Below are 23,630 nucleotides of genomic sequence, written 5' to 3'. Positions count from 1 at the left end.
CAAAACTGAAGTACATATCATTAGCACAAACAAATTTATTATGAAAAAAATGAAATAGCCATAGCCGGGTGATTAGCTTTTATGAGCATGCTGACAAAGGTACGTTAGGTACATAAAATCCACGAAAAAACGAAAACAAAACGGGAAGCCAAAAGGCACAAAACAGCGCAGAAACACTACGCAATGCCTGCCCAAACATAAGACGTCGGTATCCGCAGCTTGTACTCAACGGTCCAGTTAAAAGCCCATTTCACTAATTAACGCTCTCTTTCCCACGTTTTTTTCTCTCTCCTCCACCTCCAGCTCCAGCTCCGCTTCCAAAATAGCCGAATTCACCAGAAACCCAGGGAAAAAAAGGAAGGAAAAATTAGAAATAAGAAGGAAACTCTCGCCCGGAAATTCAATCATCAATTCGCTCTCGATCAATTTCACCCAATTCTTCATCGCGTCGTTTGTTTCAATCCTTCTTTCTGCTGAAACAAATTGACGATTTTATATTCTTTTCCTCCCTTACTCTGATGAATTGAATTTGACAATTTGACATTGGATGGTTACGTTAGAAATTTAGGGGGAACTTTTATTATTTTTTTTTTTGATAGGGAGCTGCGTTTGAATGAAATATATAAGTAGATTGGGGGAATTTTAGGGGTTTCGTTTTTTCGTCGACTAATTTTGGGAGCAAAATGAAGCCAATGCAGACTTTACAAGATCTAATTGAAGAAGCCAAACTCCGAACAGTGTGGTGGGCTCTTTGTATATTCGCCTTCTCTTACTTCTTAACTCGTAAGTTATTATATCTGTTTCTTCTTTTCCAATTTTATTCCCGAGCATTCTGATTTCACTTTTCCAGTCTCTTTTTTTGTTCTGCGACTAAATTCTGCTTGAGTTAAAATTTGTTAGCATTTTGCAACCTTGAATTGAATTCTTTAATAAATTTCTGCTTGAGCTAGCTGTTATGTGAATCATGCTTTAGTCTAGGACTTTCAGCCCTAGGTGTCCAATGATATTAATTGTGTACTTTCTTTTCCTCGGTAGATTTTCATAATCTATTATTTCATTCTTTAATCGTACTTACTGAATCGGTCATGTGTCCTTGAAGCAGTTACGACACTTGTCTCGTGATGCTTGTGTTGAATGAATCCATGATAGGAACGACTTTGGAAGAATCTGCTTATATGTTGTTTTATCTGTTTGGTATACAAAACGCAAATGTGTTGCTCTTCTGATCAGGGCACTGCTGATTGCTTTTCAGCATATTTCTTAAGTTCTTATGCTTTCCTTACTGCAGACACAAGTAAATCAATGTGGATGAATTTGCCAATAGCTGTATTTTTGGTCTCTGGATTACGGATATTGTTTAATGAGGTAGACTTCCATTGGAAGGTTCGGAAAGTCTCACAAGTAACATATTTGTCACACTTGGAAAAGAAGCAGTTATCTGTGAACGATTCTCGCCTTTCTACCGTGCCTCTTCCACCAAAATGGAAAAGGAAAATCGATTCTCCTGTTGTAGAGGCAGCAGTTGAAGATTTTGTCAACAAGCTTCTGCAGGATTTTGTTGTAGATCTCTGGTATTCTGCCATTACTTCTGACCTGGAGGCTCCTAAGCTAATCCATGATATGTTTATGGATGCGCTTGGTGAAGTGTCTGGAAGAGTCAAAGAGATAAACCTTGTTGACTTGTTGACAAGGTTTTTGCTTTCCATCACCTCTTTCTTCATTACAGAACCCCTTTTGCATCTGCCAATCCATTTCATACTCTCAATTATGAAATCATATGACGCGATTGTTGGTTTTCAGGGATGTAGTAGACCTTGTAGGTGATCACATAGATCTTTTCCGACGAGTCCAGGCTACAATAGGCGTAGATGTTATGGGCACCTTGTCTTCTGAAGAAAGAGATGAAAGGTTGAAGCACCACCTTCTGGCTTCTAAGGAGCTTCACCCTGCTTTGATATCTCCTGAGTGTGAGTACAAGGTGTGAGTGGAGTGTTCTTATGAAAACGCTTTTCACAAGTATTTCCTTATTGTTTCCATTTGACTCTAATGCTTGTTCTGCTGTACAGTTTCTTCAGCGTCTCATGGGTGGTGTTATAGCTGCAGTTCTTAGACCGAGGGAATCCCAGTGTCCCCTGGTTCGATGCATGGCTAGGGAGCTTCTAACATGTTTGGTTATGCAACCTGTTATGAACTTAGCAAGTCCAGCGTGAGTTTCTTGTCCTTCTTCTTCTTTACAATCCTTTTCTCATAGTTGCTGAAATTTAAATGTGTAATTGATTTCGGTGAAACTCACTTGTGATCCAGAATTTCTATCAAACGCGTGACATTTGGAAGGTTTAATGAGATTCTTTATGAATGTTTATCCTAGTTTATTGCCTTAAAATCAAATGCTAAGGACAAAGCTTCCTTCTCTGTTATTTATGCCGCAGATATGTTCCTTGTATCTCCATGCATGTCCTTGTAAAGCTAATACAAGTAATTTTAATCCATTGCTTTGACTGGAAGCTAAGACTTCTCCCACCAGACAGCTGTTGTTTAATAAGCAGCTTCATATTTTTGATGAGTTTGTGTATGGTTGAATCATGTGTCTTCAATTTGTCTTTCTAATCGTGTTGTGAAGTTTTTGCATGATGTGATACTTTCTTCATCTTCAAAATGCCAATCTCTCTCTCTCTCTCTCTCCAAGTCTTAGGTGTCACTGGCAAGAACAATTACCTTAGCTCATTCATTTATCTTGCCAAGTAGAAATTTCTGTTTTATTGGCTATTGGAAGTATGAGAGTTTTCCCCTCCCATGCATTGATTAGTTACATATATTATGCTTAAATATGATATATTTATTCAAAGTTCGTGCAGCTCATTCATGCGGTAAATCTGCTGATGCTGCAAAATTAACTAAAAAAATCTATTAACTCGAGTTAATTTTTCTCCAGGTATATTAATCAGTTGATTGAAAGTATTTTAATTGCTATTAAGGAGGGGTTAACGGAGGGAGATCTTGATGAGTTGTCAACTATGGAAGATCATGATAATGACCATTCTGTCGCTGCAGACTCCGTAACTGGTGAACCCTCTTTAAGGAAAAATGCAGCTTTGAACAATCATGGAACTGATATGGTGACATCTCATTTTGATAAGCAAAGAAGACTATCATCAGATGTACAAGGAATTTCACTTTATGATACAACTATAGATGAGCCCCATCCACAACCGGCTGACTGGGCCCGTAAACTCGAGGCAGCAACCCAGAGAAGAACAGAAGTTCTAATGCCTGAAAATCTTGAAAACATGTGGGCAATCGGAAGAAATTATAAAAAGAAACTCCAGAAGAGTACTACTACTGGACTTCAAACTCCAGGAAATAATGGTTCAGTAAACAGTTCCATCCCTGGTAAACATATGGGGAAGGAAGTGCTACAGGACTTCAGGCCCCTGGAGTTTCCTCCTCCATCAAGTGCAGTCGACGAAAAAGTTGTGATGCAACTGCCTCTGAGGCCTCACCTAGACACTGGATATGGTAATCGTGTCAATCATTTGTCTCGGGATCTCAACAAAGGAATATCTTCGGGGGAGGGGTTTCTGGATAAGGAACATAGGGGTAGCACTGCAGTTGTTGTTAATCAGACTGCAGGTGGGCTTAGAAGATCAAATAGTGCTTCTGATCTGAGAGTTCCGTCAAAAATGGATGTTCAATTTACAAGTAAAGGCAGAGGTATAATTTCGGAATTCTACAGTGCAAACTCTAGCAGACGTAATGAAGTTCATAGTCTCATTGCAGCATCAGACATGATCTTACATGGCGAGGCATTGCATGCTCCAAAGCTTAAATGTCGGGTAGGTTAAGTATTCCTTCTTCTTCTCCAGGCGCATGTTGAAGCTTACGGGCTACTTATTCTTGGCAAATAGATTTTGGAAACTATGAGATGTTGGACTTGATTGCCACGCTGCCATGTTCTGGTTTGATTAAGTGCAAAGTTTTATATCCTTACCTTCAATGTTTTTTTGCCTGATTATGCAATGCTCTATTTGACTATCATTTCTTCATATTTCAGGTGGTAGGAGCATACTTTGAGAAACTTGGGTCAAAATCATTTGCAGTTTATTCTATAGCAGTGACTGACGCTGTTAAAAGAACTTGGTTTGTGAAGAGAAGGTGTTTTTCTTGTTCTCCTTTCATAAAACATACTGTACCATCTTAATAATATGCATATTCCGGTATTTAGTACATGGTCATTTACAAGTTACTTTATTTTTTAATTATGGAAGAAGGACTCAAATAAATTCTCTTCAATCTTATCCTGGTTTGATTTTGATTCTTAATTCTCTTTGAATTCTGTTTCCATAGATACAGGAACTTTGAGAGATTGCATCGACATCTTAAGGATATTCCCAATTACACGTTACACCTGCCTCCTAAGAGGATATTCTCTTCAAGCACAGAGGATACTTTTGTTCATCAACGTTGCATCCAGCTTGACAAATATCTGCAAGTATGAAGCTGCTCCTTTTGAGCATACCTTTTATAGTAGTGCCCCTGCTTTTCAACTGTTTTGACTGGTTTTCTTTCCCAGGATCTTTTGTCAATTGCTAATGTCGCTGAACAACATGAAGTGTGGGATTTTCTCAGTGTCTCATCAAAGGTGCTTAGAATCAAAATTTATCAGTTAATGAAGGCCAATTTTTCTCCAAATTTAAGTTCATTCTAATCAATTTCTTTTCAACTTTTGTGAAGAATTACTCCTTTGGAAAATCTTCTTCAGTGATGAGAACACTGGCTGGTAAGTTGGTGTTTCTATGAGCTCAATTCTGAACAAATCATAAATTGCGAGTCGGTTGTATATAGTTTCAGTTACAGTTGAACGCGTGATTGTTTCTTTTACTGGTTCCTTGCTACTACATTAAGTTACATGTGTGAATTGCTATGTACTTTCTAATACCTCTTCATCATATTATGCTCGTGATTGTGCTGTGCTGACTATGCTTTAACTTCATAAAATAAAGTTAAAAGTTCTAAGAAATTAAATAATCATTGAGTAGGCATTTCTTAGAAGGTTGAGTTTTGGTCCATTTTAATTTTTACTTTCGTTGCCTGGAAGGTAGTTTTAATGAATTATTAATTTTCTGAAGTTTGCCTCATCTGTCTGGTTGAATTATTTTGCTCATGGGCTAGGCATGTACTATATCTATCTGGTCTACAAGTGACAGCTTCTTGGATAAACACAGTAAAAGACCTAGCTTTCTATGTTGTTGTAATGTTTGCCAATTAGTTTAATGAGACTAAGCTATATTGATTGTCGCCTTATCCTCTGTTTTATGGTTTAGCTACTTATCTCCAAAATCATTTGTATAGTTGTGGTTGAAGACATTCTGTCAATGATATTGTGCTTAATGTTTTGTGTACTTGGCAAACAGTTAATGTGGATGATGCTGTGGATGACATTGTACGGCAGTTCAGAGGAGTTTCTGATGGCTTAATGAAGAAGGTTGTTGGTTCACCTTCTTCTTCATTTGATTTATCTTCATCAGTTCCAAGCAGGCATGTATCTTGGAATGCAGATGATATTAATAAAATGTCCTTGATGCAAAGTGCTTCAGAGTCAGTTAACAGCTTTTCTGATAATGAAGAAGTCGATAAAGATGGCCAGGTTCGGTCGGAAGTAGAATCCAGTACACAAGCTAATGGCTGGCATTCAGACAATGAGTTGAATTCGAAAGGGTTTCCTCCACGGGTCGTTAAACGTGATGGTGATTTTGGAAACTTGGATTCTGTGGTGAAACATGATACAGAACTATCTAATTCACTCAGCCTGGGGAAAGCTCCAGATTTAAGTTTGGCATTGACATCTAATCAGTCGGGGGATCCAGCTGAGGTGCCACCAGAGGTATTGTGAATTTGGTAGATTACTTTTTTTTTCTTCTCCCCATTACTGTACCTTTCACTACCTTATATCAGTTGGCTTTCTATTTTGTCATTGTGGGTTTCTTACATAATTATGCATAAAGGCTTCAATATTTGCTTGAACGATCATGTTCAGCTACTGTATTTTATATTTTTGCACATCAAATTTCTTAATTCTAATGCATGAATACTGATTCCAAACTAGAATTCATCACAGGAACTGCTTGACTAACACTTGTATGGAATGTTTTAATATTGAAGTCATCATGCATAAGAGATCTTGGAGAGAACTGAATATTGGGTAGCAATCATCCATGAGGATTTGCTGCATATTCATATCTTTCTCAATTGTTAAAATAATGTTCTATTGGATGGTATACTCCGGTTACCGTTTATTCGCTTTGCCCTTATCATCCTATGTCTCCATCCATGCTTACTCTGCTTGTTATTGGTGGTTTTTTGCAGTGGACTCCACCTAATTTAACTGTACCTATACTGAATCTAGTAGATAAGATATTCCAGCTCAAGAAAAGAGGGTGGATAAGGTAAAGGTCAAAGTTGTCTTTTTCTTCATAGCATCTTTGATTGTCCTTTTCATGTTTCTGCAGGCCCTTTGATAATAAGGGTTTTTACTGCTGTTCATCAATTGTAAATTAGTTATTAGATGTAAAATCACAAAGCTTTTAGATGTAAACAAAAACTTGTGTTCTTTAAATGCAGAAGACAAGTTTTCTGGATGTCAAAGCAAATTTTGCAGTTAATGATGGAGGATGCCATTGATGACTGGCTTTTAAGGGAAATTCACTGGCTTCGTAGAGAAGATGTTGTTGCTTATGGAATACGATGGATTCAAGATGTATGTCTTCCGTTATCACAAGCACACGTGTATCTGTTTAAGTGCTCTAGCTTTCTAAATTTCACAATTGTTTAATTATATATTCATGATCAAGATCAGCAGGTATGGCTTTATTTGTGAAGTCTTGCAGTAACATGATTACTTTAGATGAGCAATCCATATATAGATAGCATTTAATACTCAAATTTCTCCCTCTCTTCCATTTTACTTCTAACTTGCATGGGATATTGGTTAGATCGCATCACTTTATGCTATTATTACCTGCGAAGTGCACTGTTCCAATAATTTTTTTGGTTCTTGGCTGCAAAACTTTATGCTTATGTTAAAATTGGATATTCTGTAACAAATAAAGTGTGATGTAGGCTGGTAGGTTACTCGTTATGGCCAATAGAAGGTGTTTTAGTTTCTTTTTGAAGGCATTGAGCTTAAATACATGATTCTTCAGTGCCATATTTTCATTTGAAGCAAAATTTCATTAAAGTTTGATTTTTCTATTATGCATGACCAAAATGTAGATTCTCCGATGGCTTCCCAATGGGATGAAAACATTGAGTGAATTGTTGCATTCTTGAATTTGTAATTTTAGCATTAAGTCAGACCGAGTAAAATATAAAAATGCCAGGTAGTATGGATGCTGAGGCCAGAAACTAAAATTGGTCATCACAAAGGCTGAACTCACGGAGATAAAACAGGGATATGTGTTCATGACATGTTTGAGGGGGAATTACTACTTGGTCCTGTTTCTAATTGTCAAGGAAAAATAGGTCTGATCAAAGTTTTTTATAACTATCCACATCACACTAAAATAAATAACTTTCGATTATATTCCTGTTTTAATTATTACTCTAGAATCAGTACTTTAATCTTTTCTTAATACGCTGCAATCTTCTTTGTAATTATTTAGCAACAAAATTTAATTTTATGAGCATCAACTCTCTTCGATTTTAAGTTCTACAAACTTCGAATACAAGTTCTGAGATTATTATAATCCCTAAACTCTAAAGTCTAACCAATCTGATCAACTAGACTGTTGTTGGGTGTATGCTGTCAGTCCATGGATGAGATTCATCTTATTAATGGATTGGTTGCATTGTTAAGTTATTGTGGTCAATATTTAAGTATGACTCTTAGTTTGGTCTTTGAAAGGATGAATTAAATGTAAACGTTTTAGTTCTGAAGCTTGAAAGGAGTTGTGTAATAAATGACTATTGATCTCCCAGGTCCTTTGGCCTGATGGCAAATTCTTCCTGAAATGGAATATTGAATCTCAAGCGGATGATAGTGAACAGAGTCAAGTCTCTGTGCAAACTCCAGAACAATCAGCTCGAAGTAAAGCCTATAGACCTGGTTCATTTGAGCAACAGCTGGAGGCTGCTCGTAGAGCTAGTGATGTGAAGAAGTTGCTTTTTGGTGAGCATTATACCTTTCTGGTCTGCTCTGTTTAATGTGTCTTATTTTAAACTGGTAGTTCATGTCTATTCCTGCATTGCTAGATGGCAACTGTTACCGTGAAGCAGTCTCCTTTACTGATGCTATAGGTCCCTAACTTGTGTATAGCTGTATTTCCACTATCGAGCCTCTTTTTTAATATAATCTTTTCTAAAAGGCTAGCTGATTGCTTTTGCAGATTGTTTTGTTGGAGAATGTTGAAGAATGGATATGCTATAATTTAGTTTTTTCAGCTTTATGTAAAATGGAGTATACTTACAACTAAGTTTTATATTCATTTTATCATATCTTGTTTGCATTCCTAGTTTATTCTACACATGCTTGAATCTTACCTTACAGTTATCAGTTCCTGCATTTTGACAATTGGTGACTTTTTGTTGTTATTGGAATTCCGTTGCTAGAAAGAGTTCAACTTTTATTTTGTTTCAGATGGTGCTCCATCCGCATTGGTCAGCTTGATAGGGCATAAGCAGTATAGGCGGTGTGCTAGGGATATATATTATTTCCTTCAGGTAAAACCGCCCAAACAGACTAGTCAGTTGTAGCCTAAAGTGACTTTGAGGCGAGCTTTCTTTTATTTACAGTACGTACATTCCTGCAAGAATCCTAACAGTTGTCAATTGCCAATTGTAGTCTACCATTTGTTTAAAGCAACTTGCGTATGGAATACTTGAACTCGTACTCGTATCAATTTTTCCGGAGCTTCGGGATGTTGTGATGGATATCCATGAGAAGATGCGTGCTCAACATGTATAGGGGCAATTTTTGCTTGATGCCCAATGTCGGAGTGATTTGAGTTCCTAACAGCTCCAGTAACAGTGTGGATACCAGATATTGTGGTGAAGATCTGGAGAGACTACCATACCATAATTGGCTTAACTTGAAATCCGTAACATGGTGATTGGCTTGCAAAGCTCGCTTTCCTTGACAAGCTGAATTGGATGGATGGTAAAGAGGTCCAGATTTGTTTTATGCTATGTGTTTTCTGCTTATATTCGAGGTGTACAATAGTGAAAGGTAGGTTTTGCAAGAAGTGTCTGTTTAAGTGCTCAATCATCTCTCCTCTTTGATGGGGATCCTTGTAATTATATTTCCTCTAGTTTCAGATCTTAGCATTGATCGAGTTATTGAGCAGTGGCGTCTGTTGATGAAATTCATTTTTTTTTAAAAAAAAAAATTAGGTTCTATATATTCTTCTTTGTATCGTAATTTCCTCTTTTATATTAGAGTCCACAGGGTAGAGGTTCTTAGGAAGTTTTACCAATATAAAATATAATGCCAAGTTCAACGGAAGAACTTTTTGTTCAACACTTCAGCCGGTATCTGTAACTGATTCATCTTCTCAAGAAACTTAGCGACTTAAACGATGGTGGGGCACAGAAGGTCGTGAAGTTGGCTGCTTGGTTACCCGTTCTAAAAATAAAAAAATGTCCGGGAATTGTGGATTGAAAGGGTCGTCCTTGCCTGTCTTTCAACTTTCCGGCAGTGGCCAAGCCGGTAATGGAGTTTTGCCAGAAGAGTCCAGTGAAAAGGTTCTTTGGCAAAGCTGTTAATTCCGTGAACTGTCCAATTTGTCAATGGAGCTTTTCTGTCTTTGGCGTTTGTTTGCTCAGAGAGTCCAGTGAGGAGGTTCGTAGGAACGTTATCAACCCAACAGATTTGTCACGGTAATCAATCGTGAAGTGCATCTGGTCATCCATCCAGCCCTCGAATAAAACACTTTTTGAATAACAAAAAATGAGCGTTAAAAACAAACTGACCGCTTGGAATGGGATCGCTTCTAAACAAAGACCGACAGAAGAACCAATAATAAGTAACAAAAGTGATAACATATTGATTGCAATCTGGCCTATATAATAGCGCAACTGAACCGATCACAAAATACTGTGCTACATTTTAGGTCGCAGCTTCAGGAGCTAAAAAAACAAGTGTGAGTGTTGTTGATCTTACAAGGTATTACACAAAGAGCCTTCAGAAAAGGTTTTTAAAAGGGCTGGTGAGAGAATCGCGAAGATCCGAGTAGAGGGCATACAGAGAGTATTGTCGAAGGTTGGACACCTCGTACCAAGAATTGAGAACATCGTCATTCTTGTCTGTGCCCGAAAAGGCCAACTGGATGCCTATGTTGCAGTCAAGAGATCCGCCGTTGCCCTTGCACTTGGAATTCCGGATCGCACAATCCGTATTGTTCATGCAAACAAAAGAATCCCCAGAGCAGGCGTCGCATCCGTACTTCTTCCAAAATAGATTTTGCAGAGTGCCCTTCTGGAATTCAAGAACCTGTGAACATAATATATAGTCCCCAGAATTAGAGAATACGGAAGAAAGCCGCCGCTAAATATCATAATGGACCAAGTGATCGTACCAGGGTAAAACTGGTGACGGTCTGAGCAGTATCTGCAACAAAAACAGGGATGGAACGGGCAGCATAGCGTCTTCCGGCAAATGCAACCATATAACCACCGGAATTTCTCTGATCGCAAGTTTCAGATTATCATTACAATTCTCGAATAGAATTAATAATCAAGTCTGAACTTGTGTACAAAATTCTTTTGTCAATCAATTGCTGTTACGTATTTCTCCTCGTAGAATCAATCACAAGCAATCATTGACAGATTATTCGTTGCATAGAGAGTGTAAACGTAATTGTTGGCAAAGAAAACTTACTGGATCGAAAGTGCTGCTATTGATGGTGAGGAGAGACATCTCATCAACCTTAGGCCTAAAAATGGCTAACTGAGCACTCTTAGCTGAAAGTGACAAACGCTGATCACAGGGTGAAAGCTGTGTTTGATTGAAAAAGAAAGAATCTTTTGAGGAAAATGCAAGACCAAATGAAAACCCATCCGATCTTTGAACTTTTGCATCTGAGCAGGGATCAAATTCAGGATTTGTATCCCCTGCATGAACCGCGAGCATCATCACCAACATCTCCACCATAATAAACACTATAGTTGAGTGCATGGTCGCCATCCTCGAGTAGATTGGTCTGCTGTTTTCAAGCTAACCCTGTACTTCTCACCTAAGCTTAAAGAGAAAATGAAATTCACATCGATTAACCCAAGATCAGCAAAAACAGAAAACAGAGTTGGTCGTTTTAATTAATTGCAACCTTTAAGAGAATATTATAACCTGTGGACATAGGAAACATTTCTCTCCACCCACAACAATGCTTAGCCTTCTACTCTTTATTCCCTCGGATATATTCTCGATTTCGAGGATAACAAAATCCAACTTAGCCATAAAAACTGAAGCGTACTCAGAGTTTGTGGATATTCAAAGAAAGTGAGACGTGTCAAATAATCCAATAGATATGAAAATTCCCCCTTTTGAATTTCTATACGTGCCCATGCTTTTTGAAGGAAAGCAAACAATTAATCCAAATCATCAAACTTACCGGAATAAGAATATCAAGAGAGGTGATGCTTAAAGATCTGATATTCTTCAAAACCCACAAAATTTCTTGAAGTGATTTCTTCAACGCATGATTTGGTCTTTAACAAGAGTAATGGCGGAATTAAAACAAAGGGGTGGAGAAAACGTTGGTGGGTTCAAGGAGAGGATGATTGTTTGGAGATTACGAGGTGAAAGCAAAGAGGCAAGAAAGGAAAGGAACTGGGAGGGCGCCAAACGGTTGAAGCGGCAGGCCAGATGGATCCTGTCCCGGAAACGGTTATGGAAGTTGGCGTTTACTACACGGTCAAGTACTTGAGTAATCTAATCCCATTGACCAGTTTACCCCTTTTACGGTTCCTCGTTTACTTTCACCCTTCCCCGTTCGAACAACAAAAATCTTTACCAACTCAAAAAGAGGGAGTTTGCAATTGGACTGTGATCAATGTTTTGAAACTCAGACCATTAATTGAATCATGAGGTGTTCGAATCAAGATTTAACAGGTCGAACCTGTTCAACCCTGATCAATGAATTTTTAAAAAATAATTTATATAAATATAGATATGCACAAAATAAGGCATGCAATGGACTAATCTAAAACTTCATAAGATGAAAAGTTTAATATTTTTAAAGAACTTGAATTTTCACAAATAATTTTTAAAATCATAAGTTGAAACAAAAAAATTTCATCTCAATCTCAATTGTATCTACCAAAAAAATAATCTTAAATCCAACCAAAAAATACCACAATATTTTGAAATTATACAAAATTTACGTCTATGGGAATTAGACATTGTAAATTTCAAATTTAATTCACGTTTTTTGAATTTAGAGATTACAACTTGAAAAAAAAAAGAAATTAGGAGTTTGGAAAAAGTCAGGAAAATAGCAAATAGGGATACAAACTTGATAAGAGGCAAAAAAATAAGAAGAAAATGAGTGGATCTGACATTTAATAATTAATCTTTAAGGTTAAAGAAAACCTATATTTTTTTAATTTAATAGACAAAAACAAAAAAATTGTTGGTTCAACAGTTCACATAGTTCGTATGGTTCGAACTATTCTTATTGGTTTTTAAGTTCAATTAACCCAAAGTGTAAACAGGACCGGAGTTATGAACAGTTCATGATCTGACTAGTTGAACCACTCGGTTCAATCTGATTTTCAAAACAATGTTTTGTGATTGCAACTGATTTCATGGCAAATGAATTTTTTGACTGTTTGTCTAAAGTTTTATTATACCTTAATGTAGAATTTGTGCAAAAAACTTGTTTTTAGATGTATAAAAAATTTTCTTTAAAAAAAGAAAACATTCATTTTTTTCCATTTTCTTTTTCCCTTTTTTTCAACTCTTTTTCTTCTCCCTGACCCTACTACTCTCTCTCTCTAGGCCGCCTCTCGTTATCGGCATTTCTGCTGACAATCGGCACCAACGGTCTTTTTTTTTCCTTTTTTTCTCTGTCCTTCCTCCCTCTTCTCTCCTCTCCTCTCCTCCTCCTTCCTTTCCCCTTTTCTCTCTCCTCTTGCTTTCTTTCGACCAAATGGAAGGAAGGGGGAAAGGTAGCCGGGATAGGGATAGGGTGAGAAAGAGAGAGAGAGAGAGAGAAGGGGAGAGGAAAGAGAAAGAAAGAAGAGGGAAGAAAGAGAGGAAGAAAGGAAAGGAAAGAAAAAAAGAAAAGGAAAACCGGCGACACAGATAGTGATGAGAGAGATATAAAAATAAAGGAAGGTAATTTTTTGTGTATTTTTTAGTTATTTTAAAGTGTGTATTTTAAAATTTTTGAAAAAAAATTTGAGGTTACTGTATTTTAAAACTTTGGATATTTTTAAAAATTCATACTACCACTCACAATCGCCACCACACTGCCATCACCCTCTCTCTCCTCCCTCCCTCTTCTTCCTCTCCTCTTCCTTCTCTTTTCTCCTCCCCTTCCTTTTTTTTTTTTTTTTTCTCTCTTTCCCTTCCTCGCCACACCCTACCCCCTCCCTTCTCCCCCGATCTGACACCACCAAATGGTCGCGACCAGAGGCCTCGATTTGGTCAGGGCCAAATCAAGGGGAAGGGGAGAAGTAAGAAGAGAATGGTGGCGGTGGCGGTGGCGGGTGGGGATAGTAGTGGTGATAGATGGAAGAAAAAGATGGTGTAAATTTTATTTTTAAAATTTTTTATATATTTGGAGTTGGTTTTGATATATTGTATGGATGTGATGTTTTTTGAGTTATTTTTGTGTATGTATTATTGTAACATATTGTATTTGAAAACCTTGTTATTCAAGAAATAGGGAATCCAAATAGAGCCAAACTTGTTAAAAAAACTTCTTTGCCAAACAGGCTCGTGCATTTTTTAAAAATCTTGCAGGGTCACTTAAATTTATTTATTCTTTTTATACATTTTAGGTTCTTGTTCCTTTTTTGAGATAAAAGATTTGGGTTGAAATAAATTGTCGAGAACTATGGAATTTTTGTATAAGTAATTTCGAGAATTTATTATTTTGGTTTTTTACAGCTAAGATAAAAGATTTTGAGTTGAAGTGAATTACAAAGAACTATCAAATATTTGTGCAAGTAATTCTGACATTTTTTTTTGGTAATTTTGAGAACTCGAGATACCCTTTTTTTTGGTCTATCAAGAAAATAGAGAGAAATCGGGAAAAATCTTATTATCAAATTGGATTTTGAATGTTTTATTTCCAGATTGGTGGAAATTTTTGTTTCAATTGATGAGTAGACACTTTTTTTTCCCTTTATATTGAAGAATAATAAACATGGGAAGGAAAAAAAAATTTAATTCTTGTTGTTGGTATCTTGAGTTGATGCGGCATCTTTGTGAATTGCACATACGTAGTGCTAAACTAATGATATTTCTTCTTTAGTTGTCTGAATTGGCTATTTATTAGGCTCTCCAGTGTTGGAGGTAATAATTCTGGAAAGTACTTATTTGACTTAATTAGTTTAATTTCAATGAAAGAAAAAGTAATCTTCTTTATAACTCTGTTATAACTACGATATCATGACAAAAAGAATGCATGCGTATTTGCCTCATCATTTATCCATCTAGAATGCAGCAAAATGGAAATGAAAGTGGGTTTTGCAGTAGTAACAGAAGCAGTGGTACTATGGCTTCTGCAAGGTATCAAGCCAGTGTTTGTGCAGGTGGAGGTACTGTTGTCGGATCTTATACTGTCGCACTTGGGGTGGAGAATTAAGGTCGGGTCAGGATGAATCATAATGCTAAGTGCTCAAATCTTATCAGGAAAAGCGGTTCTCCAGCGAGGTTTTTCATTCATCTTTGTTGATTTCTTGCTGGTTTGTATGCTAATTAACATGGATTTTTCTGCTTAGGGGTTAGTGATGCAAGGGTGGCAAAATGGATTGGTTGTGATTTAGCTTTGACAAAAGTTGGGCCTGGATCTATCTTGAATTTACTTTCATAAAATGGTGTGTTTGGCTTTTAAAACTTCTCTGTGATTGGATCTCATAGAAAAAGAAAGGATTCTTTTTCTACTGTTGAGTGATGATGGATTGGCTGTGCTTATACATGGAGATTGAAGACGTAGGAATTGCAAAAGTTGACAAGTAAACAGAGATAATTTTCTCTGATTGGAGAACGTCCAATTTTTTGTGGAGTATTTCTTTTATGTAGGTTGAGACTCGCTATTTTTTGTTGGGATTAGGGGAGACGAGGAATACAACCTATTTATCTATGGAAGTTATTATGTCAAATCCCCTTAAAGTATAGCTTGTTTTGCGTTTTACCCCTAACATCATTTTTTTTATTAACTTGCTTATTTATTACCAAAATTATTAATGAACTTCAATATTTGATAACACCCAGAACAATTAATATCTAAAAAATCAATATTCCTACCATAATAATAAAAAATAATATTATATATATGGTCCTAATTAAATTTCCTTTCATAATTACATTTTTTTTAGATTGAGGAGAATATCTTGCTAATTTGATTCAATAGTGGGAAAGAACAAACAAAAATTATTATTAAAAAATTAAAATATGAAAAGTATTTTTAAAAGTCGAAAAATGATCAGGATATTGTTAGTTCCTCTTTAGCAATGTGCACCTGGCTAAACTTTTCTTTTAATAACTGTATTCTCTTCTATGGAAGTATACATTTTTTTTTATTGATAGCACTAAAAAAGAGAAACATGATTGATTTGGAGTCCAAATTTTCAAAGCTGTTCTTTTAATATACCATGCTTAGATGCTATTAAAATTTATTTCAATTGCTAAATTTTTCTAAAATTTTTTTATTGCATCTAAAAAATGTTTGTTGAGTGGTACAAGATATTAGAATTGATTAATAGTTTTAGGGACGAATAAACAAGTTAAGAGAAAAATGATATTAGCAAAGAAAGTACAAAATAGCTATACATCAAGGGAATTTATTGTAAATAGCGCTTAGGGGGTATCAATGTCTTTTTGACATTTCTGTTAAGCAATGTTAGATAAAGTGAGAAAAAAAAAAAACATTAAGAGGTAAAGTGCAAAATGGATTAAACCTTAGGGACTTTTTATAATTAATCCTTTGTTTTATCTGTTAGTAGTTGCTCCATCTATTGATCTAACTGGCTTTATGGTTTTGCTTTGATTTTTTTTTTTTTCCCCTTTTTTCCCTAGATAATGGTGCTTGGCATTTAACTGTGCAGAAGGCTCTAAATGCTGCTTATTGTGTTTTGTTCTTTATCTAAATTTTTCTGTAGCTTTCTACGTGATATTTAGAATAGGCTAGGTACTGGTGGGCTAATCAAGTTAAATTGTGTTTGAAGTCTTTTTTTTTTTTTTTTTTCAAAAAATTCTTTATCGTGTTGACGTGCTGAGTATTTGTCCAGGGACTTCCTTGGTTCAAGGGTACTGACTAAGCATGAAATGTATGATATGTGGGCAGCTTGTGAATTAGAAATTAGGGGTCAGCTTGATGTCTAGCACTTGAAATCCACTGTTCCAAAATTATCTTCTGCCTCGTCTGTCCCGTTCCTATATAACTATAATGTGTATTGATACATTGATAATTCAAGCAAACGTTTGACTTGTTGATCGAGTTTGTTATCAATATATCAATACACGTGATAACTGCATAAATACGAGACATATGAACAGAAAATAATTTTGGATTAGAAGATTTGAAGTGAATGTCTAGAATTTTATGATAAAGTATTATTTACTACCGCTATTTTGTTGCTGAATATATTTTTCTTTCAAGATGATACATTGTTGTGTTTGTCACCTTTTTTTTTTTTTAGGCACGACACTTAAGATATCTTTTTTTTTTTTTTTGTCGACACAGGGGTGTCCGGATCAATCCTTACGAGGCTCGACTAATCCCTTGCGACCCGGGCCCGGCGCTCCAACCCGGCTCGAACACGTTAAGTGCGCGGAGGAATCCAGCGTAGCGGAGACTCGAACTTGTGACCTCAAAATTCACTGGTGAGAGGCGCTACCGCTGAACCATTCACGCAGGCCGACACTTAAGATATCAGTTGACCAAATTGTTGCACATAGACCAGCCTAGTCGCAAATTGAGCAAAACAAGACCCTCATTGTATATGCATGTAAAAATACAATAGTTCATTTAAAAAAAAAACTGCTTTTTCTTATATCCAATCTAAAAGAAAAACACAATGTAATACAAAATCTTATTAATTTGAGCAACTTAACACGCAAGTGTCAAGTCTCATTTCAATTAGTTACAGCGAAAATAGAAAAGAAATTAGCATTAGGCGTTAATATTTCAGGTGTTTAAGTATCAATTGACACAATTAGATTGTCGAATTTTTCTTTTTTTCCATTTCAAAATAAAAAAGATAGTTGAGTCTTATTAGTTCTTCTACTCCATGTTGTTTCTAGAAATTAGGTAGTAAGGACTAAATTGAAGGTATTATAGATTCAATTTTAATTCGTATCGCGAATTTGTTAGGCAAGACTTTTCATTTTTTTTTTCTTTTAAAATGAATTCGGACCACCTCAGAAACACGTGGTCTCACAGGTACTTCTGAAATGGTCCATGAGCGAGTCCAAAACCGACCTCTTGGACCCAACACCCCGCCCCTCGAAACCCCAGCCCCCGCCCTTTTTTGAAATTTTTTTGGTGCACTTTGCACCGTTCTTTTGGAGGTTTGCTCAGTAGCACTTGTTGATGTGGTTTAGCCAAAATCTTGTGCCAAACAACCCACCAAAGCCAACCGACCACATCTTGTGGGCGTACGCCCCTGGATTCGTAATGCCATCAAAGGGACATTGGAACTGGACAGCCGAGAACAAACGGTAAGGGGAAGAAAGAATTGCTCAAAGGTTCTCCTCTTCTTCTCTCTCGTCATTTTTTTTTTGGGTCAAAATCCTCCTCTTCTTCTGTCTATCTATGTGATGAGCAAGTAGGAGAGACTAATCTGAAATCCTTTTAGGTTTTGAATCTGAACATTTTGAGATTTTTCTTTCATTAAATTTTCTGTTCGTGTTGTTTTCTCCTTATCTGAACTTTTGACCTATTTTTTTTGATTGCAGAGTGTTTCCGAGTCCAAGAAGATGATTCTGGTTAGTCTCATGTCTTCCATTGTCACTATTTTCCCTGCCTTTGGTTTCTTCGCTTCCCGCTACATTTGTCAGAATTATTTTGTTGTTCTTTTTTTGCTCATTGTACACGGTCCAAGTAATGAACTTCACTGCAAATCCTCAGAAGTTGCTGCCAGGTTATGAGTTTCTTTTAGTCTTTAATTTAATTTGCTAATCAACGGATACATTTGTGTTGCTTGGATTACGAACAACAAAAAAAGGTTTGCTTTGATATCAGACTTTGCTAATTTGTCATTTTTGGCCAAATTTTGTTTGTCCCTGTGATTCTTTAATTTGCTCCAAAGATACAATAAGTTTTGTGCAAATAATTATAGAAACATGGAGAAAGATGAAGATTTATTGGGGTTTTTCTGAAAAAAAAAAACAGTGTAAAAGCCAAGCACTCTACCAGGGCTTTTACATTGACAAGGTGCTTTTTAATTAGCGCTACTAATTAGTTATTCTATTTATGGGCGAACTAGCAATGCATTTTACTATGAAAACGCCTCACTGCCAAGCTTAATGTTTTAGTTATTCCATATTTTTTTGTTTTCGTGCCCTATGCATCATTGTTAAAGAGCGCCAATGATTGTGAGATTCTGATGTGCTTCTTGGAGCTATTGACTCGTATGATAGGATGGATGTGCCGCTTCTGACCTATGTCTTCACGGTTGTGGGATATATGCAAATCCACTTGATTGATCTTATTCTTGGAGGGACAAACAAAATTCCTTCTTTAGTTCTCTAGCTGAAATAATAGTAGTAGTTGCAGTTATAAGCGTGGAGTGATATTAACTACTTGCACTATTGCTTCTGTATTTGTAGAGGCTCTGAATAGCAGCTAATCAAGTATTCAGTTTTCAGGCTCATCTTCCATCTGTCTAGCTGCAAAATGGTTCCTTTGCTTTGAATACCTTGGTATGTCTTTGGGCATTTTTAATTTTTTCCTGCTTTCATTGGCTTTATTTCATAATGGTGTAGAACTTTTCTAGCATCAAACATGCATTGAATTGTGCAGTTGCTTGAATAAAAGGCAAAAAATGTTGATGTTTCTTGGTGGCTATCAAAAGTTTATGCCTCCATTCATATCTAAGGAAACGCATGGCCTCAACTTTAACTGATAGATATTCTTCAAAAGAGATACCTTTACATTGATATGGACAATGAGCGACTGCCAAAGGGGATAAGTAAGAATGTTAAGTTGATGATATTACTGTTTGAAATATTTTAGAGGATCAATTATTTTTTAAGAGCAATTACTAACTCCTGGTACTCTATGGTTCTTGGCATGCTTCTTTGTTGTTCTATGATTTTATCTATATTTGGGAGGTTTGAGTGGGATTTGTGACAGTAAATTTTTTCAACATTTTTCTCTCTACACTAAAAAAACAGTTCCTTAGTATTTTTGTATGGCTTCACTTTTGTTTTCAACTTTCCTTACTATGGAAGATTTATTTTACTATTAACCTCTCGAAGATATAAAAAATGCATAGGATGTTTATTTACATGCCTTTTTTTTTAATAAAGAAAGTTATCTTCTTCTAATTTCCATGTATGTTTTAATTATTATTTTACATGGATCATTTTTTTCCAGATGGAGTCGGCTTATTCTTTTCCATTTTTTTTTTACTTGACAAAGAGAGAAATCAAATGCTGATTTAATTCTCCACGTAATAATTTTTACACTCTATGCTGTACAAGCTTCTTTTATGTGCCGTCCTTACAGCCAGAAGCAGTATTGCATGTCGAGGATAGAGATGTACATACTTCCAGGGTGGTTGCTATGTCTACTTTTTATTTCTCAATTTTTCTGCTTTGAACTTTTTGCATGTTCAATGAAACTACTCGACACTTCATAAGACAGCAATAATTTTCAAACTTATTGTGGCTCTTAATATTTGTTTTCATGTCTCTTGGATCAGATTTGTGGGCTATACATTTGGTTGAAGTGCTTTGATTATCCCAAAAGTCTCAACAGGAATAAAGAGATCGACTTAAAGGTGAAATTTCATATGCAAGGAATCTATCTGGCCTCTGAGGTAGTTCACAATTTTTAAATCATTATGATTCTTTTATAGCCTCTCTTAAGGTTTGTATGTTACTTGTTAAGATGATAACATAAAGTTTCCTATTTAAAACCTAACTTAAATTTAAGGTTGCAAAAACAAAGAATTTCAAATGATTACTCCTTGGCTCCTCCCTCTTCCCAGCTGGACAACTATTAACCTAAAATTTAAGTAATTCAAAAATTTTTTGGTCTAATCAGATTTGTCCCAAACCAGGTAGAATATAAAATTTTGCTTGTGCGTGTGCTGGATCCTGCATCAAAAAATTTCCTGAGCTAAAGAGATGTCCAGTGTGCTTAACAATAGTGTTGAGACTTCTCTTCTTTTGTGGAATATCAAAGTTGTATGCTGTAGTTTTGTAAATTCAAAGATTGGACTAGCTGGATGCATTTGTTCTGATATTTAGAAACCTGTTGTGTGTACCAGTAGAGATGATCACCGACCTACTTGTTTTATGATTACATTCTAAATGGTCATCTCGGTGATTTTCTTTATCATCTATTACTGATTGGTAATCCAATATAGTACTAGGAGTTAATTTCTATGTACTATTAGGAGCCTTACATTAGTTGAACATAGAATAATGGTTGTGCGGATTGGAATAACGATGTGTAGTTCCTATTGTATCAACTAGGATCGCAGACTATCCTATCGTTTTGTCAAAAAAAGAAAAAAAGGATCGCAGACTACATAAAATCTGTTGATTTAAGTGTCCTGTACTTTTTTTCCTCCTCTGCTTTGGGAGTTATTTGGTATTCTAAAATTTCTTTTTACTTGGTATTTGTGGTTAAAAATAGTTTTTGATGAACTTCTTTAGTTCTTGTATTACTTCAGAGAAGCATGCAACAAACTATTAAAACTTATCTTACTAATATATCATAGGTTTGCATCTCGAGGTTTATTGGTTATATATGCTGCTATTTTCGTATGCCTCAAAATTTCATATTGTCTTTCATGATGAATAAGGAAATAGAAGATTTTGCCATGAATTTTGTATTCATTGTTGTTTGTATGTTAATTTCTTTTAATTTTTGTACAAGGTAAAGGTTCTGTTGAACATGCATTACAAATGCATGAAAACATACTCGGCTAAAACAAAAACAGTACTTGGACTGAGAAAGAAATACACAGGACTTGCTTTAACCAGAACTTTACAGCATGGTAATTGCACTTATTGTAGACAAGAAATATTATGCGCTTTTTGATAAATTCAAACTTGGTAATGACATGCATCAAGGTGCTTGTGACTTAACTGCAAAATTTTTAATGCAAGTATTGATGACATTTTTTAAACTAAAATAATAAATGTCGATGCCCTATCTATTTTGTGTATTCAGTTATAATTGCTTGATTTCATTGGTTATATAAAAAAAATTGAATCATAAAATACATCTATAGCAATTAATTTTGGACATTAGTTTAATTTCTTTCCATGCAAAAGCTCGGTGTTCATCTTCTAGTCTGCATCTAATTGCTTTTTCACCAACCACGTTGGCAACGTAGTAATGGTTCTTAGCTGTTGATTCCAGGGCTGGAGATTTTACTGAATAGACAAGATTATTGAACGAAAAAGTCGTGAAACTTATACTTGAGAAAATGGTGAACAAGAGCCTGGGGAAAGATAAGGATGAGATCATATTGGACCAGAGGCCTGCCTTCTTCAAGATTTTTAATCAACTTGTAGAGAATAGACTGGTAATTTTTTTCATAGATGCATTCATATGACAAATCATGTCTTATTCTTTGCAGTTCTTGTTAGTCATTGGCTAATTGATTAATGATAAAAAAAATTCCAACCAAGTTTTCTTGTTCCATATCACGATCTGTTGCAGAAAATTCCTCCGCAATTTGTAAGGGATGTTCTAATAGGGATACCTAAAAGAATAATCCTCGAGACTTCATATGGAAGCTGTTGGTCTGTTAAAGTAGTCAAGACTGACGATGGTGATGTCTTTCTGGGAGATGATTGGCAGAAATTTGTGGAAGATAACTTGCTGCAGGAACATGATTTTCTCCTCTTCCATTATGACCATGGAGATAGGTGCTTCACTGTTCAAATTTTTGATAAAAGTGGAGTGGAGAGAACAAATCAAGAAGTTGCAAACTCAGGTACCAAAAACTTGGATCAGCACACTACCCATGTTCAACCAAGAGAGAAGAGTCAGAGTAGAGAAGAAGGTGCTACATTGCAGGAATTCTGCTCTCAGCATCCTTTTTTTGAGACAAACATCAAACGTTACAACGTTAATCCTCCTTTTTTAATGGTAAGATTGTTTTTATGGTTTGAGGTAATAGAGAATTTGAATGGTTGAATGGCATATCTGGACAAAATTCAGGCGATTCTTGAGATCATCCAGTGGTTGCAGCAATTATGTCTCCAATGTACTAATTGTTTTGTCCTTCCAAAGTTGAACGGATTAATGTTTACTTGGATGCATCTTTTGTGCAGATCATACCCAAGTCATTTGCAGAGAAACACTTCCAAAAGGCCAAGACAAAAATCACGCTGAAAAATATAGAAGGTAAAGAATGGGAAGTGAATTATACAATTAACGGCGGAAACTTTGTTTTTGTGGGAGGATGGACCAGATTTGTGCGCGATAATAAGCTGAAGATTGGCAATGTCTGCATATTTGAACTTATTGGTGAAAAGGTGCTCCAGGTCCATATTTCTGATGATTAGAAACAAGCAACTTTGGTATGTGCAAGATTCATGCACTTGGATATATCTTTCAAGTAACTGTCATGATGCTCGATTTTATCGCTTAACATTTTTGTCTTAAGTAGAAGTATGGCTAGCTGGAATAAGGAGTTGGTTTAGTGTTGTTGGAAGTAGCTGAAGTGGTGGAGTTGCACGTTCAAGCTACTGCAGATCAGAGAACTTCAGTTGATCAACCATGCCCTCTCAGCTGAGCTCATGTGCTAGTGGATATATAGCAGCAATTCATTGGAATATTTGTAGCTTTCTTATTAGTCTAGCTAGAAGGAAGTTAGAACAATGTGCAGAGCCAATGAGCTCATTCTTTAGGCATTTTGCTTGTAATCAGATTTGCTGAAAACATGATATTAGCACTCTGAGCTTTCTTGTTTTACTTTCCCTCAAAGTTTTTATTTACTCTGCCAATACACCTGTTCTTCCATCACAATTTTGTTCTCTGTATTGTTAGTATCTAATTGATGTAGTCCAGTTTCATTTGGAGTCTCACTTGTTGATTTCATTGGCTGGCAGTAACCTATGTCCATCAAACCAAACTCATGCTTGAAAGATTGTCAATTTCGTGCAGAATGCTAAAGGAAAGCCTATGTTGGGTTTCAAGTTAACTAGCTTCTGTCAGATCCTAATAGTTTTATCTAGTAAATTTAGCGTATTAACTGGTTCAGAAATGAAGTTGGTGGCA

General features: G+C 36.0%; 3 protein-coding genes across 25 annotated transcripts; 2 read left to right on the top strand and 1 right to left on the bottom strand.

The window, feature by feature from the left end:
• The first annotated feature begins 225 nt into the window (after nucleotides 1-225).
• Nucleotides 226-9,392, top strand: LOC140035119 (uncharacterized). The gene is made up of 15 exons (XM_072074757.1): nucleotides 226-783; nucleotides 1,289-1,691; nucleotides 1,801-1,978; nucleotides 2,067-2,206; nucleotides 2,933-3,833; nucleotides 4,052-4,152; nucleotides 4,345-4,489; nucleotides 4,571-4,639; nucleotides 4,732-4,777; nucleotides 5,412-5,881; nucleotides 6,364-6,443; nucleotides 6,619-6,754; nucleotides 7,975-8,164; nucleotides 8,633-8,715; nucleotides 8,837-9,392. Exons 1-15 carry the CDS (start codon nucleotides 684-686, stop codon nucleotides 8,957-8,959), a joined length of 3,165 nt encoding a protein of 1,054 aa, XP_071930858.1. The 5' UTR covers nucleotides 226-683; the 3' UTR covers nucleotides 8,960-9,392.
• A 621-nt stretch (nucleotides 9,393-10,013) lies between these two features.
• Nucleotides 10,014-12,021, bottom strand: LOC140004160 (uncharacterized). 4 transcript variants are annotated; one of them, XM_027256591.2, is made up of 5 exons: nucleotides 11,601-12,021; nucleotides 11,336-11,451; nucleotides 10,871-11,230; nucleotides 10,569-10,676; nucleotides 10,014-10,483 (listed from the first exon to the last, which is right to left on the bottom strand). In XM_027256591.2, the coding sequence occupies exons 3-5, from the start codon at nucleotides 11,174-11,176 to the stop codon at nucleotides 10,175-10,177; spliced, it is 723 nt and encodes a 240-aa protein (XP_027112392.2). In that variant the 5' UTR covers nucleotides 11,177-11,230; nucleotides 11,336-11,451; nucleotides 11,601-12,021; the 3' UTR covers nucleotides 10,014-10,174. The 4 variants fall into 4 exon arrangements, with proteins under 4 accessions (XP_027112392.2, XP_071930860.1, XP_071930861.1 ...); XM_072074759.1 differs by having other exon boundaries at nucleotides 10,871-11,225; XM_072074760.1 differs by lacking the exon at nucleotides 11,336-11,451 and having other exon boundaries at nucleotides 10,871-11,225.
• A 948-nt stretch (nucleotides 12,022-12,969) lies between these two features.
• Nucleotides 12,970-23,324, top strand: LOC140035118 (B3 domain-containing protein At5g18090-like). Of its 20 annotated transcripts, none has more exons than XM_072074742.1 (9): nucleotides 12,970-13,327; nucleotides 14,752-14,872; nucleotides 16,905-17,908; nucleotides 18,119-18,148; nucleotides 18,992-19,084; nucleotides 20,089-20,205; nucleotides 21,762-21,927; nucleotides 22,065-22,496; nucleotides 22,682-23,324. In XM_072074742.1, the coding sequence occupies exons 7-9, from the start codon at nucleotides 21,829-21,831 to the stop codon at nucleotides 22,913-22,915; spliced, it is 765 nt and encodes a 254-aa protein (XP_071930843.1). In that variant the 5' UTR covers nucleotides 12,970-13,327; nucleotides 14,752-14,872; nucleotides 16,905-17,908; nucleotides 18,119-18,148; nucleotides 18,992-19,084; nucleotides 20,089-20,205; nucleotides 21,762-21,828; the 3' UTR covers nucleotides 22,916-23,324. The 20 variants fall into 20 exon arrangements, with proteins under 20 accessions (XP_071930843.1, XP_071930840.1, XP_071930839.1 ...); XM_072074739.1 differs by having other exon boundaries at nucleotides 14,664-14,872; XM_072074738.1 differs by having other exon boundaries at nucleotides 14,657-14,872.
• Nucleotides 23,325-23,630: the final 306 nt, after the last annotated feature.

The sequence above is a fragment of the Coffea arabica genome, chromosome 2c (genome assembly GCF_036785885.1).
Source record: "Coffea arabica cultivar ET-39 chromosome 2c, Coffea Arabica ET-39 HiFi, whole genome shotgun sequence".
Taxonomy (NCBI): Eukaryota; Viridiplantae; Streptophyta; class Magnoliopsida; order Gentianales; family Rubiaceae; genus Coffea; species Coffea arabica.
Note: the sequence above shows the minus strand (reverse complement) of the source record. Positions and strands in the feature narration are given on the sequence as shown.